General features: G+C 39.8%; 1 protein-coding gene across 1 annotated transcript in view; it reads right to left on the bottom strand.

Annotated features, from left to right (window-relative positions):
• Positions 1–496: 496 nt before the first annotated feature.
• COL26A1 (collagen type XXVI alpha 1 chain) overlaps positions 497–16,199 on the bottom strand; it is a 602,598-nt gene continuing 586,895 nt past the window's right edge. The window contains exons 8-15 of the mRNA XM_077294430.1: positions 15,239–15,382; positions 15,020–15,112; positions 14,819–14,862; positions 10,419–10,481; positions 10,033–10,077; positions 7,782–7,826; positions 3,146–3,230; positions 497–1,841 (exon numbers count right to left, since the gene is read on the bottom strand). Of these exons, the coding sequence (XP_077150545.1) occupies positions 1,687–1,841; positions 3,146–3,230; positions 7,782–7,826; positions 10,033–10,077; positions 10,419–10,481; positions 14,819–14,862; positions 15,020–15,112; positions 15,239–15,382 (674 nt within the window). The 3' untranslated portion in view covers positions 497–1,686. The remainder of the gene's footprint in view (positions 1,842–3,145; positions 3,231–7,781; positions 7,827–10,032; positions 10,078–10,418; positions 10,482–14,818; positions 14,863–15,019; positions 15,113–15,238; positions 15,383–16,199) is intronic.

The raw sequence follows: 16,199 nt of genomic DNA, 5'->3' as shown, positions 1-16,199 counted from the left end.
GCTGCTTTTAGCACAACGTTAGAGGACACATGATATTTATAAAATTGGGAACTTTATATCATCTCGCCTTTTGTAAAAATGATAGTGAACAAGCCATAACCCTAACAAGCTAATTAAGGTTTGAAACCTTGATCAAAGTTATCTGAGCACATAAATCTCCAAGGGTGTCTAAACTTTTTCATTGGCCCATTTTCCTTTTAGTGATTTTCAAGTTGTAAAAAATGACTATATATATATATATATATATATATATATATATATATATATATATATATATATATATAGTCTTTTTGAGTCCAAAAAAATACAAAGGATACGTGTCATGTTTAATTTTAGGCCTTTTAGAGATCATTTTATCGTCAACTTGCTTAATTGTTCACAATAACAGTAAGTTTGATTAGGGGTGCCCAGACTCTTACATGCCACTGTATAGTACTTATTGAACTTTGGGAGCAACTTAAACCCAGATCTTATGTGTGCCCACTGCCCAGTGAAATATTGATTATAAATAGAAGAAGCTTTGAAGAAATGTGTTCCTGATCAAGCAATTAAATTAAATGGTTGATATTTTGAATCAAACAATTGTACCTATAAAAGAACCACTAATGACTGGTGAGTACGCAATGGTGTCAGTATTTTCAAGGTAATGTTGCCATATGTTAATATAATAAATGATAACTGTATCAGTGAACTGTTGAATACTATGACCCCGATTCACAAAAGCGACTATGCCCGATTGTAAAACACTTCAAAAGTCGCAAGATTTCTGCCGAACATGGAGTTACGGAAACAATTTGTGACTTTTGGAGCCAGTTTCGTCTGGCTCTGCCAAATTCAGCTGAGCTGGGTAGAAAAGGGGTGGGACAGAGCTTGACTATGCCCACTCATCTAACTCATTACAAGCTGTAGCATACCAGTACCAGACTGGAGTAAGATTTGTGGCAAGTTGCACACCTGTTTTAAGATGCATCCGATTCTTTAAGGAACCTCTGCCTTTTAAAGAAAGTGAACGTGTCACCTGAACCTGTTGCGACCTGCACTGGCACTTAGACCAACTCTGCCAAGAGGAAATTGACTTTACTCCCCATGGCAGCATTTCGGTGTAAGTTAAGATCTAAGTGCGGGTTTCAGGCAGGTTCACAACGCTATTGACCTTCAGATAAACAGGTTAATAGCAATTTTTTCAGGTGATATATTTAATCAATCATCTCAAGCCAATATAGCGCCTTATCAAGACCAGCTTGAACATAGAAGATCTTTATGAATCAGGGTCATTGTATCTGGGTCCATACTGTTATTATTGTGATGATACACGTAATACATAAAAATGAATATGTTTGATTTATAGGAGAAGCCGCCATGTGACTTGGGACATTAGGCCTTTTAAAAGAAAAGTATTCTATTTGTTACAAAGAAAACAGTGCATGGATGCTGCAGATACATTTGTGTAATTTACCAAATATCAGTGTAAGAAATATTATCGACACAACACAAACTATTTGCAATCGGAACATGGATTCATATTGTGTTAAAGACTTGCAGTAACGGAACGTATCTGCTTCACATCATGATTTCTTGTAGTGACATTGCATAACATTTGCAAAGCTCTCTCCATTCATCTTTTTTTGGTAAGCACTGCAGGCTGGAGATTTCTGATTTCGCAAGATAAACATGTCCATGTTATTATCAGTTCTGACTTGATTCACTGTCGTCCAACAGTGATGAAAAGATATCAAGTGTCTGATATTTCTGTTGTTGTTCACTTTTCTGTTTTAGATTTTTGGAAGTAATAGAACCCAAAATGTCCTGACCAGAGCCCGGCTCCACAAATGACAGTGTATCTGAGGAAAGAGGGGAATGTACAGGTAAAAATATATTGTTTTGAAACCTTTAAAGGGGACTCATTACTAGGTCAAAAGTGGCAATTTTTGCACCTATATTATTCTTGCTATTCTCCTGAATATTCTGCTTTTTGTTTTTTTTTTTTCAAATCCACTACATGGTTCCACAGATATGGGCCTTTTTGATTTAGTGCAAATTTTATGGTCTTTCACAAAAGGGCGGTGCTTACAGGATTCTCTGTGGGCATGTCTTTAGGCTGCTCTTAAGTATTACCCTGTGAGCCGTGCCCCTCATAGTATTGACCATAAAAATTAAAACTAAATATCTCTGGAACCCTGAGTTGGATTAAAGAAAAAAAAGAACTGAATACCTCAGGGAAACAACAAGAATAAAATAATAGCAAAAACTGAACACTTTTGACCTGGTTACAAGTCCACTTTAAATAAATTAATACCGTAATAAAATAATTTTTGCAGGAATATGACAGCAATGAAACTTTTTTCACCCTTTTTATTGAATTTATTTTGAGGCATACATTATTTATAAATTCCAAACAAGAATAAAATGGTAAGGAATTTAACATTTGGTCTTGATTAGAGATGGATGAATATAATCGAGTAGAATAGAATGCTACTTGAATTTTGCAAAGACTCATATACTCAGGATACAGATTTTTTTGTGATTTGCTCCTCACAAATTCAGCAAAATGACGTTGGTGTCTTCACTCTACAACAGGACTGACTAGGTCTCAAAAGTTTCGGCACATTGTAACGGTGTGACGTCTTGATGCACAGTGACTTCTGAGGCCTGGTCATGTCTGGAAGTCCTATTCTAGAGTAAAGATGTCAGGTATTGGAGGTCACAGCACGTCGTAACAGTGTGACATCAAAACATTTGAGGCCTGGTCTTAGCCGGAAGTCCTGTTCTAGAGTAAAGAGATCAGGCATCAGAGGCCATAGCACTTTGTGACATGATGATGCACCCTGACCTGTGAAGTCTGTTCATGTCCGGAAGCCCTTATGCAAGAAAGAAAAAGCTTTGATGCTCGGACAGGCTGGCAGTGGGCACCGGAGGCAGAAGGGAAGCAGGGACAGGTGAGTGATAATGTGAGTATTAGATTTTTTTATTTTTTATATGTTATGTTTGTTATTCTCTAGGTCTAAAGAGACATCAGAATAAAATAGGAAACATTTAATTCTGCTAAATTAATTTCCACTACATTCTAAAATCTGCACAATTCGGCAAATTCAAATTTTGTCACATCCGTTCATCTCTAGTAATAATTTTTGTACTTTATACTTACCATGTATTCCTATCATGTGCTCCAAAATTAATACTCTTTCAGCTAAAATTTTCAGAGCTTCTCTAAGCTGCTGGACAGCTTCTCCCTATAAGAGAAATGTCTTCTGTTACTCTGGCATGAATATAGAGAAAATCAGACCCAAACAATGAGTTCCATAGAATGATGTTCTTAAAGGCACAGACTGGTGAGTTCAAAATACTCAAAATGAGTTAAAAAAAAGGAAAGTTTAATTTTAAAGCACCACTCCAGCATTTTTTTTTACATTTTACTGCTGGAGTGGTGTCACTAATCTAAGTTCCCTGCCCTAGTCTTATACTTACCAGCTGCCATCTTCCTCTGTTACCAGCGCCCCTCTGATTGTCACATGCAGATCACTCCAGTGTTTGCTGGGTGAGCCAGTTCCAGTCAGGCAGAAGTTGCGGTCAAAGATTGGGACCCAAATAGCGCTGGGGACAGCTGAAGACGGCGGCTGTTGAGTATAATTTTAGGGTCAGGGAACTTAGATTAGTGGCCGGAGTGGTGTTTTAACCTCACCGTTTTCCTGCTACTCACATTATGATGCTGTCTGACACAGAGAACTGTAAGGAATAGAAGGACATCAGCCAACATTGTAAAGGGAGTCGTGGGGCACTGCAGAGATGAGTATTGGATTTTTTTAACCTATTTCTGAGCATTTTGAAAAAACAAAGTATTTATCAGTCAAGCCACAATAATTAAAGCTTTGATCACCCTTGTACAACATAAATTAAGTGAGAGTTCTAGGATTTCTTCAATAGTAACATGCTTCTTGCTGCTACAAATGTTAGAACCCCAATGAAAACCATCAAAATTAAAGAGATATTCTTGGCACATGGATTATTAAAGCATTTTAAAGCCTACCAGAAATTTATAATTTACTCGTTATTAAAATTCTGTACTGTTCCTGAGCTGTCACATGTGGTGTAGTCACCTCCAGCTCTTTGCTTCCTGCTACAGTCTGCTCAAAGCACAGATGACAGAGATTTGCTGTCTGTGCTTTGAACCTCTCAGTCAGCAGCTCTGCAGTGAGCTCTGAACAGGAATATGATGGTGTCCTGGTATGTGATCGTCATCAAGCTGTGAGTGACTGGAGTTGTGCACAGAGAGGGAGAGCACATTGCAGGCTCCAAACAGAACAACAAGTGTATCAGCTGGTCAGGGGGATGTTTCTGGGGTTTGCGGAGTGCAAGCTTTTATTATATTATAATACATGAGTACATCATGAGCCTTGCTCCTCTGCAGTATGCTGATCCTGTGTGATGCCAGTGTAACATTACTGACTACAGAGGAGTCTCAGGACAGTGCATACAAGGTGAAGCGGGAGGAATGTTAGGAAAGAGAAACTGTCTCCGCAATGATTTATCCATCTTCATACTGTGTAGGATTTTTTTGGGATGGTGCTTTGTGGGTGGACAATGAGGGTGAGAGAGTGTGAGCTGTGGCCCACATACAGCTCTGCATTTTGGGAAATATAGCCTATAGGCTCAGAGAGATAGTAGGAATATCAGGATGTAATCAATATCAAACCTTAATGATGGCTGTCAGAGAGTGAAGGGAAGCTAAAAACAAAAATAAAAGGTACCATGGGTTTGGGGGTTCATTACAGTAGCAGCCAGATTGTTTTTTTGTGCTTGGAAAACCCTTGTAATAGAGTCTTACAATATTCTAAGCAGAATTCATGATGCTAGGATGAACCGAAACTTGGCTAAACAGAGATGCTTTTGAGTTTTCAGACATTGGGGGGAATTTATAAAAATTGGCATTTCATATAGTGTTCTTGAACCTATAGCCCACTGGAGGAAGGTGCACCAAGCACCACTGCAACCTTTTTTTTGCAGTGTTAGATTGGTGCTTTTAATCTAAGGTCCCTGCACCTAATCTTATACTTATCGACCTCCAAGTTCACCTTCTACCGCCATTGCTCCTTTTGGTCTGCAGCAGTTTGACCCGTTGGATCGCTACAGTGTTTGCTGGCCGAGCTGTAAGTCACAACTCATTGTAAGTCTATGAGAGCCTCGTGATGGTTCTCATAGACTTCCATTGAAATTGTGACCATTACATCTGACTTCAGGCCGATAAAAGGTGAAGATGGTGTGTGGTAAGTATTATACTAGTGTCAGGGACCTTAGACTAGCAGCACCACTACAGCGCTAAAAAAAAACCAGAACGCTGGAGTGGTACTTTTGTAAATTTGGTCCATCTCTTGGACTTTTCATGAACCAGAAAATGTAATTTATGTAAGGTATCACTTATTCACAGCAAGTGATAAATTTGCCCCTTTATGTACAGTATCAATAGAGCATAGGTAGATTGAAAGCTAGAAGTTACAATGTAATTCTGGTACATCTAACATTGTAAAATAAAATGAAAACCCAAGAACATTAACATTAAAACACATTCTGACAAACAGCCAAATTGAGTTCATCCATAATTAAAACAGATTTTCTGGCCAGAATCCTAAAAACTTGGCTAAAGTTTGTATCCCAAGGTAGGTTGTGCATTGTTTACATTCAATCTACTAAAGTCTCTTTTGGCAAATATGTAACATGTAATAACCCCTATGATAAATCCTGGGTACTTTCAATTATCTTTTAATATTTTTAAGTTTTCAGTTCAAAAGTGTAACATTTTACTCAAAATGTCATAAGACGTATAGAGTAATAAAATTTGATATATTGCATTTTTATTTCTAAATTATGTCTTTAAAAGACAAAAGATTCACATGGTATTTCAAGGAGGAGTGCATGCTGTAGAAGTGTGTGCATGTAGCCTGAACAGAAAATGAATGCACGATGTATCATGACACTATATGCTTGGATCACTCTGACACTAATTTTGGGGCACTTTATATTTGTATTGTGTGGCACTAATTTGACATTATAAATAAATTTAATTTAAATGATTTCTACTTTTAGATGATTTGTACCAAGCATAGAAGTTTTCAATAGGATATGGAAAACCTTCCTCATCGCTAGGGGTTCGACTACTGGGACCTTCACCGTTCCCAAAAATGGTGATCTGCAGAGTCTCATCTGAATAGAGAGGAGGTCGATCCATGGATTCTCTTTGAGACTGCTGAAAAAGAATAGGTTGTAACTTCCATGCTTGCTACAAGTACTCTTTAAATAATTTTAGTTATTGTTATTATTTTAAAAAGCTATGGTTAGCAAGATTTCACCTTCTACATTTTTCTTAACATTATTTTGTCCATTACCTTCTTTTTCATAATCCACCTCCAGTCTCAGTAATGTGTCCCAATCCCTGATGATGTCTCAAATTAAGGGCTATATTTTCGGTCCGAGTGCGATCCAACAAAACATTGGATTGCACTTGATGAATGTTATTCTATGGAGCCGTGCACATGTCCAATTTTTTCCGAGGGAAAAAATCGCAGCATGCACAATTTGCATCCAATATTTGGATCGCACTTGGCCGTGCAAGTCAATGAGTCCGTGGAAAGAAATTGGACCATATTTGGATGACATCTGAGTGCAGTCCGACTTTCATAGACTGAAAGAATTGAGAAGATGGGGAATTTTTTTCCCCATCTTCTCCTCAGCCAAGAAAATCGGATCACCCTTTTATCACAGTCTGATCAGAGAGTGATTAGCATAATTGGACCGATGTTATCTGATGAGAGTAAGGGTACCGTCTCACTATACGATTTACCAACGATCACGACCTGCGATACGACCTGGCCGTGATCGTTGGTAAGTCGTTGTGTGGTCGCTGGGGAGCTGTCACACAGACCGCTCTCCAGCGACCAACGATGCCGAGGTTCGCTGGTAACCAGGGTAAACATCGGGTTACTAAGCGCAGGGCCGCGCTTAGTAACCCGATGTTTACCGTGGTTACCAGCGTAAAAGAAAAAAAAAAAAAACCGTACATACTCACCATCTGATGTCCGTCAGGTCCCTAGCTCTGCTTCCCGCTCTGACTGAGTGCCGCCGTACAGTGAGAGCAGAGTGCAGCGGTGACGTCACTGCTGTGCTGTGCACACTGTACGGCGGCACTCAGTCAGAGCAGGAAGCAGACGGCTAGGGACCTGACGGACATCAGATGGTGAGTATGTACGGTTTTTTTTTTTTTACTTTTACGCTGGTAACCAGGGTAAACATCGGGTTACTAAGCGCGGCCCTGCGCTTAGTAACCCGATGTTTACCCTGGTTACAAGCGAACGCATCGCTGGATCGCTGTCACACACACCGATCCAACGATGACAGCGGGAGATCCAGCGACGAAAGAAAGTTCCAAACGATCTGCTACGACGTACGATCCTCAGCAGGATCCCTGATCGCTGCTGCGTGTCAGACACAGCGATATCGTATGGATATCGCTGGAACGTCACGGATCGTACCGTCGTAGCGACAAAAGTGCCACTGTGTGACAGTACCCTAAATACAGTCAGGTGATCCTTGCCCAAGTAAAACATTTGGCGAGCACACTGAGAATTTGACATTTCTTTCAAAGATGCAGCACTTATAACCATCCTCTTACTCAGTGTTCATCATGTTCTTATTTTTTTTACAAATTAACCATCTTATATATTCAATAGCTTTTATTATACATTTCTAACAATTCCAATATTTTACTGAAATGCACAAAAATTGTACCCTACATCATCTCCTTTATGTCCATCTTCTCCTTTTAATCCAGGTTCTCCCTAGTAATAGAAATAGTAATAATGTAAATAATTGTCAATAACAATTCTGAGCAGCAAAATCTGCAATTGAATCAGTTACTAAAAAACGTACTGATCTATGCTAAATATTTTTATTGTTATAAGTCCAATATTTTATGAAACAGATTTAATTTTAGTTCAATAAGTGGCTAAAATGGCGCCCTTTAGGTTCTTCTGTCAAATTTGAAACAGGTTATCTCCAAATGCTAAAATCTATACAATTTTAGGATGTAGACCTCATAGTAATAATATAATGTCCCATGCATGCGTGGCTCCCCGCTCTACACTGTGCAAGCGCAGCACCAAGCACCACACTGTGCAAGCGCAGGATTCCCGTGACGTCAGTGCAACCAGGGAAATCAATCAAATTGAGTGGGCGGCGACGGGCGTGACTAAGCAGAAAATGAATCACACCCCTATAATTAAATGAGCAGATGCTATATAAGTATATAAAGTGCTTTTGGACATCATTACAGTGCCGTTTTTAATAAAAATAAAAAAAAAGTGTTAGTGATGCACATTGCATCATTAACAACGCACTGGGGACAGTTTAAATGCTTGAAATGATGTGACAGGTTCCCTTTAAGGCTAATTCATCACATGTGTCTATTTTATATCCCTGTAAAAATGGACAATTTCCCTCAATTACAATCCGTATTTGTTTCCGTGTTGCATCCATTTTTTATATGTTTTTAAAAACTGAAAGAGGTATAAATTGTCTCACCTTATATTTATCTATTCATTCTTAACCATGAATCAGTGTAAAACAGATGAAACATGGATGTAACATTGAAGTACAAAGGATGGGTTTCATGTTTCATTCCTTTTATACAGATCCACATAGACTTTAGTGGCCGAGTCTCATCCGCAAAATGGATGAGAGTAGGACATGCTCTGAGTCTCACAGACCGAACACATGGAATGCTTCTAAGGGCAGAGACAGACTGCCGTATTTCTCATGCGAGAATCACATCGTAAACCTCGTCCTGGCTGTCGGCTCTCCTGACCTGAGCTTATATGAGATAAGGCAACCGGCATCAGGGGCTTATCTACAGCATTCTGTAATGCTGCAGATAAGTCCCCGATGTTACCTGAAAGGTAAGAAAAACAGGTTATATTATACTCACCCAGGGGCGGTCCCGCTGCGGTCAAGGTCCGATGGGTGTTGCGGTGCGGGTCCAGCACCTCCCATCTTCATACGATCACGTCCTCATCTCTGACCTTTCCCAGCACCTGCACACTGCAGTACTTTGCTCTGACCTCAACAGGACAGACAAAGTACGCCTGCGCCGGAGCCGCAACAGGAAGACAAGAAGAGGACGTCATCATAAGAAGACAGGAAGACAAGAAGAGGACGTCATCCTATGAAGATGGGAGGCGCTGGACCCAGACCGCGACACCCATCGGACCCGGACCGCAGCGGTACTGCCCCTGGGTGAGTATAATATAGCCTGTTTTCCTTACCTTTCTGGTTACATCGGGGGGCTTATCTACAGCATTACAAAATGCTGTAGATAAGCCCCTGATGCTGGTGGCCTTATCTCATATACGATTTTTTGGTGACAGGTTCCCTTTAAAGTGTAGGTGTGCCGACATACACTTCCTACTAAGCAGGTAAATTCTTAGTAGGTGGATGAGCAGGAGATTTCAGCCATTGTCTTGGACTTACAGGCAGTGAAAGAAAGGCTACCTGATGATAAAAAAAACCCAAAATGGATATTTTTTTAATGTAAATTACTGACCAAATACTGAACTGCTGAACGTATCGCAAAGGTAAGTTCACAGGATTTAACTGAAACCTAAAAATTCCTTTATAGTTTTATCAGTGGATTGCTGAAGATTAACACCATACACTGTAGATTTGGTAAAATCTCATACAGAATGCAAATTTTATCAGGATCTGAAGAATTTGCGGATGCTTCTCGTGCTGATGATTATTGAAAACGTCAATCCAAAGAAATGTATTAGCTTGCGGTTTTTATTTGAACGTGTTTCAATGCGACAGGCACTTCTTCAGGAAACAACCACAATGAAAATTTTGCAATATTCTATAATTTTTTCAACCAGAAAATCCAGATGAGAAATCCTTATTAGATTTTCTAAATAAAAAGAACCCTATAATGACAGAATTTTTTTAAATGAAAAAAGTTAGATTCTGCAGACGATTTACAGAACATCTGATACTTACAGGAGGACCCCTAAGTCCTTGCTCTCCTGCCATGCCTGGTTCGCCCTAAAAATGTGTGATATTGATGAATATAAAATATGAAAACAAGAAATCACCACAAATCCCATTTCTTAGGATAATCACCACAAATCCCATTTCTTAGGATAATCATCACAAATCCCATTTCTTAGGATAATCTCACTCACTTTCAGAAACACTAATGTTCTGGATGTCACAATGTAGAAAAACAGTCAATTAGTGAGAATGATTGAAAATATGTAACAAACTGAACCTTCTCCAATTTTATTTAGTATAAATACATTTCCAGCCGAGTCAGCAAATTGTATACCAGGTTATGTATCTAGCCAGCTTAGGTGAAAAACTGGGAACAAAAACAATGCACTTACTTTTTCTCCTTGGTCACCTTTATGACCCTTTCCTCCGGGCTGACCAGGATGTCCTGGTTTACCCTACAAAATAAATTGGGAACAAATATAAATTTCACAATAAACATATTATAAGGGATTACAGTCAGATGTATGAGAATGCCAAACTACTCACTAGAAAACTCATGTCCAATTATTCCACATTGCAAATCCCACCTAGCCAACAGTGTACCACCATTGTTTGGAAAAGCCTTGATGACTTTACTCAGAATGAAGTTAGGTAATAGCTAGGCAAATAAAAAATAACTAAACTTTTTTTCAATTATTGATGATGATGACGCTTTGGAAAGTTATGAATTTTTGTAATGTACCTCTACTGCTTTATCTTGCTTCATGTTTTTTCAAGCTCCATGCTGAAAGGGCTGCTTCAACTACCTTGTTCAGGCATTTGCAGTTCAAAATAACTACTCTTAGTAATTGTCTTTACTGCTATATGAGCTTCTCCACTCCCCTGCCCAGTGCTCAGACATTGTATAAACACTTTCACTGTCAACCATGCAATTTAAATACCACTGGCGGTGAGAGCAGCATCATCTAAATAGTTAACATCAGCAACTGGAGATTGCTGTTAAAGGCAGGGACCAGCCAGCTTCTGTCGGATATGATGCGGTCTTAGCTCCTGAGCCCACCCCACATACCCACAGCGATTAGTGACAAAAATGTACATCACAGATCATTAAGGGATTAAATCTGTGTAAAATCCTATTGCTAAACAGTTTCAGTAAGGCTAAGTTCACACTAGGCGTTTTTGCTGCATTTTTTAAAATGCGTTTTTATGCTAATTTTCAGCTGTGTTTTACAGCATAACCTATAAAATTTCAGAAATCTAATGCCCACCTTCACATAGTTTTTTGTCATCAATATTTTGTGCTTTGCATGATTTTTTTGGACATAGAGCATGTTACTTCTTTCAGCGTTTTTTCAACATTTTTCACTCATTGAAAGCAATGGGTAATGAAAAAAAGCAAGTACAGCAGTATATGGAACCCATTTAGTTTTGTGATTTTTCCACATTTACCATCTTGTCTTGGTCACCAGAGATGGTAGTTGGGATTAGTACAGTTTAATTAAATTAGTGATGTGTACAAAGTAAACATTGGTGAACAAAGGAGTGAGAAAGAACAATGCCTGTGTCTGATCAATGTGTGAGTTTACACAATGCGTGAGGAATTCAATGGCTAACCAAAGTATGAAAGTTAAACAGTGTCCTACAAACTCAATGCACTACCAATGTCTTAGGGTACCGTCTCACTATACGATTTACCAACGATCACGACCTGCGATACGACCTGGCCGTGATCGTTGGTAAGTCGTTGTGTGGTCGCTGGAGAGCTGTCACACAGACCGCTCTCCAGCGACCAACGATGCCGAGGTTTGCTGGTAACCAGGGTAAACATCGGGTTACTAAGCGCAGGGCCGCGCTTAGTAACCCGATGTTTACCGTGGTTACCAGCGTAAAAGTAAAAAAAAACAAACACTACATACTGACCATCTGATGTCCGTCAGGTCCCTTGCCGTCTGCTTCCTGCTCGACGAAAGAAAGTTTCAAACGATGTGCTACGACGTACGATTCTCAGCAGGGTGTCTGATCGCAGTAGCGTGTCAGACACTGCGAGATCGTAACGATATCGCTAGAACGTCACGAATCGTGCCGTCGTAGCGATAAAAATGCCACTGTGTGACGGTACCCTTAGGTAAATTATTCCAGACCAATTCACCTCCCCCAATTGTTACATTTGTATGTGTATTTTGTCACAAACATATGTCTTGTATTGGTGACCTGTGTTCACACTTCTGTGGTGGATTCAAAGTTGAACTTTGAAATCCTGAAAAACGCACCAAAAACCGCACCAAACATGCAATTTTGATGCTGCTTCTTTTCTGCCAAGAGTGCAGGTTTTACTGCAGAAACCCCCCCCCCCCCAGCAAAAATGCCTAGTGTGAACTCTTAGCCTAAGGCCGGCGTCACACTGGTGAGTTTTACGGACATATGAGCACAGAAAATACACCCGTAAAATACGCATAACACACGGCCCAATGATTCTCTATGTCCCAGCTCCTAGCAGCCGTATTTTACGGATCCCTATTATACGGTCTTCTACGGCCGTACAAAATCGCAGCATGCTGCGTTTGTCACCGTATTGCGCAAAAAAATCACAAATGAAAGTCTATGGGGGCGAGAAAAATACGGATTACACACGGACCAGCAGTGTGACTTGCGAGAAATATGCAGCAGTGTTCTATAGAAAAGCCGGTAATTCAATTGCCGGCTTTTCATTTCTCCTTCACAAACCCGGCATGATGAGACATGGTTTACATACAGTAAACCATCTCATATCCCTTTTTTTTGCATATTCCACACTACTAATGTTATTAGTGTGTATGTGCAAAATTTGGGCACTGTAGCTTGTAAAATAAAGGGTTAAATCGCGGAAAAAATTGGCGTGGGCTTCCGCGCAATTTTCTCCGCCAGAGTGGTAAAGCCAGTGACTGAGGGCAGATATTAATAGCCTAGAGAGGGTCCATGGTTATTGGCCCCCCCTGGCTACAAACATCTGCCCCCAGCCACCCCAGAAAAGGCACATCTGGAAGATGCGCCTATTTTGGCACTTGGCCTCTCTCTTCCCATTCCCGTGTAGAGGTGGGATATTGTAAGGTGACATTAAGCCAGATTAATAATGGAGAGGCGTCAATTATGACACCTATCCATTATTAATCCAATAGTACGAAATGGTTAATATAACACACACACATTATTTACAAGTATTTTAATGAAATAAAGACACAGGTTGTTGTAATATTTTATTATACTGGTAATCCACCTGAAGACCCTCATTCTGTAACAAAGGAAAAATAAAAAAACAACAATATCTCATACCTTCCGTCGCTCAGGTCAAGTCCCACGAAGTAAATCCATCTGAAGGGGTTAAATCATTTTACAGCCAGGAGCTCTGCTAAAGCAGTGCCCGTGCCGGTAAAAACCCCGTGGAATGAATGGAAAGCAGGGTGACCTGTAGTTACCTTGAGTCGCGGTGAGGTGCCCTCTGCTGGATGTCCTCATATGAACTCGAGCGTGGGAACTTTTACCAGGCTCCAGTTCATGAGGACATCCAGCAGAGGGCGCCTCACCGCAACTCAAGGTAACTACAGGTCATTCCCCTGCAATCCATTCATTCCCGGGGGTTTTACAGCCATGAGCACTGCTTTAGCACAGCTCCTGGCTGTAAAATGATTTAACCCCTTCAGATGGATTTACTTCGTGGGACTTGACCTGAGCGACGGAAGGTATGAGATATTGTTGAGATTTTATTTTTCCTTTGTTACAGGATGAGGGTCATCAGGTGGATTACCAGTATAATAAAATATTACAACAACTTGTGTCTTTATTTCATTAAAATACTTTTAAAAAATGTGTGTGTGTTTTATTAACCATTTCATTCTATTGGATTAATAATGGATAGGTGTCATAATTGACGCCTCTCTATTATTAATCTGGCTCAATGTCACCTTACAATAGCAAGGTGACATTAACCCTTCATTACCCCATATCCCACCGCTACACGGTAATGGGAAGAGAGAGGCCAAGTGCCAGAATAGGCGCATCTTCCAGATGTGCCTTTTCTGGGGTGGCTGGGGGCAGATATTTGTAGCCAGGGGGGGCCAATAACCATGGACCCTTTCTAGGCTAGTAATATCTGCCCTCAGTCACTGGCTTTACCACTCTGGTGGAGAAAATTGCGTGGGAGCCCACGCCAATTATTTCCGCCATTTAACCCTTTATTTTACAAGCTAGAGTGCCCACATTTTGCACATACACACTACTAACATTAGTAGTGTGGAATATGCAAAAAAAAAGGGGATATGAGATAGTTTACTGTATGTACACCACGTCTCATATCCTGTCGGGTTTGTGAAGGAGAAAGAAAAAGCCGGCAATTGAATTACCGGCTTTTCACATATCTCGCGCTGAATTAAATATAAATACAGAATATATATATATATGTGTCTCAATGACATATATATATATATATACATACTGTATATATGTTTTAATGAACATTTGAGCACATAAATCCATTAGATGTCAGTTTTGCAAGCCTGCGAGAAAATATCGCAGTACGGATGCCATACGGAAAACATACGGAGGATGCCATGTGCAAAATACGCTGACACACCCTGCCTACGGATGACTTACGGATCACTAATTTTGGAACATTTCTGCGTATTAAGGCCGTAAAATACGGACCGTATTTTCCTACGCTGAGTGTGATGCCGGCCTAAGAGTTGTTGTCTTCCTAGATCCAACTTACATGAGAAGTCAACTTCACATACCAGAGAGGGATTTATCTTAGTTTCCTCACCTGTTGCCCTGGATTGCCTATTGGCCCAGCAAGTCCTCTTGGCCCTGAAAGTCCAAAATGGGACAAATTGCAAATTGTCATGTTTCGTATATGAATTTTTTTCTGCTTTTAAAATCAGTGTGAATCAAAATGCCTGATAACTGTCAGAAATTAAATAAGATGACAGAGGTAATAATAGCAATGATTAATCAATTAATTTACCAGAGGGGCCAATAGGCCCTTGTGGGCCACGAGGTCCTGGAAGTCCAGACATTATTGTATCTGTTATAGTGGATATCAAATGTGGTTCCCCATCTAAGAGAGAATTTGCATTAAAACATGTATCGGTAAGTCAAATATAAAGAACTAAACATATGCATAAACCAATAATTAGTGAGGTTCGTTATAAAACCTTTGTAGTAAAAGCACTCAAATACTCACTTTCTCTATCGGAATTAGGCTGTAAAGAGTAAAGAACACCCTCTGGTAAAGAGATAGGAGCCCCAGGTGGTCCAGGTGGCCCTGGAGGACCTGGCAGTCCTGGATTTCCAGTCTCTCCTTTTGGCCCTTGAAGTCCAATAGGTCCTGCCATAATGGAAAATAATATTGAAAATATAATTATTTAATTATTTTTTAAAGCGAATCTGTCGAATGATTTTTGAAATAGGGCTTGGGCAGCCCTTTTAGGTTATGTAACTTTTATTACTCTACGTGGCTCTGTTGTGTTCCTGCACGTCCCAGACAAATTTATTGTCTCGAGCCAGAAAGTCAAGCATATGTAAAATGTAAATTAATATTCACCCTTCCCCCCCATATTTCTGCCCACCCCTCTGGACTGGCATCACTGGTGATGGTCTGAATGTACAGCTCCTAAGCAGAGGAGGAAGCAAAAGAAAGTATTCAGACAAGACAGCACGGGATAGCAAATTATTCTTTCTTTCGGGTAAAACATTGCTTACAGGCAGTGAAATATTTTACCTCCTCAGAAAAAATCTGCTACGATCCCATGCTGTCCTGTCTGTGCATGATTAGATGTTGCCATTGCGCAGTAAACAGCAGAGGTACATTTATAAGATTATCTCCGCATAAGAACATTTTTTTTAACACATCCAATTGTGGAACTTATTGTTATTCAAATATATATTAATTAAAAGGACGCCGTTTAGAGATCAGGTTAATCCTTTTTTTGTATTGATAGATCGGGCGATTCTCAACTTGGCAATACCAAATATGTGTATATTTGTTTCTGTTTTTTTTTATTTTGAATGGGGCAAAAGGGGGGTGATTTGAATTTTTATATATATTTTTTATATATTTTTAAAAACATTTTTTTTTCTTTTGGCATGCTTCAATAGTCTCCATGAGACCAGAAGTTGCCATAACCCGATTGGCTCCTCTACAT

The sequence above is a fragment of the Ranitomeya variabilis genome, chromosome 3, assembly GCF_051348905.1.
Source record: "Ranitomeya variabilis isolate aRanVar5 chromosome 3, aRanVar5.hap1, whole genome shotgun sequence".
NCBI lineage: Eukaryota > Metazoa > Chordata > Amphibia > Anura > Dendrobatidae > Ranitomeya > Ranitomeya variabilis.
The sequence above is the reverse complement of the archived record's forward strand: the minus strand, read 5'-3'. Positions and strand labels throughout refer to the sequence as shown.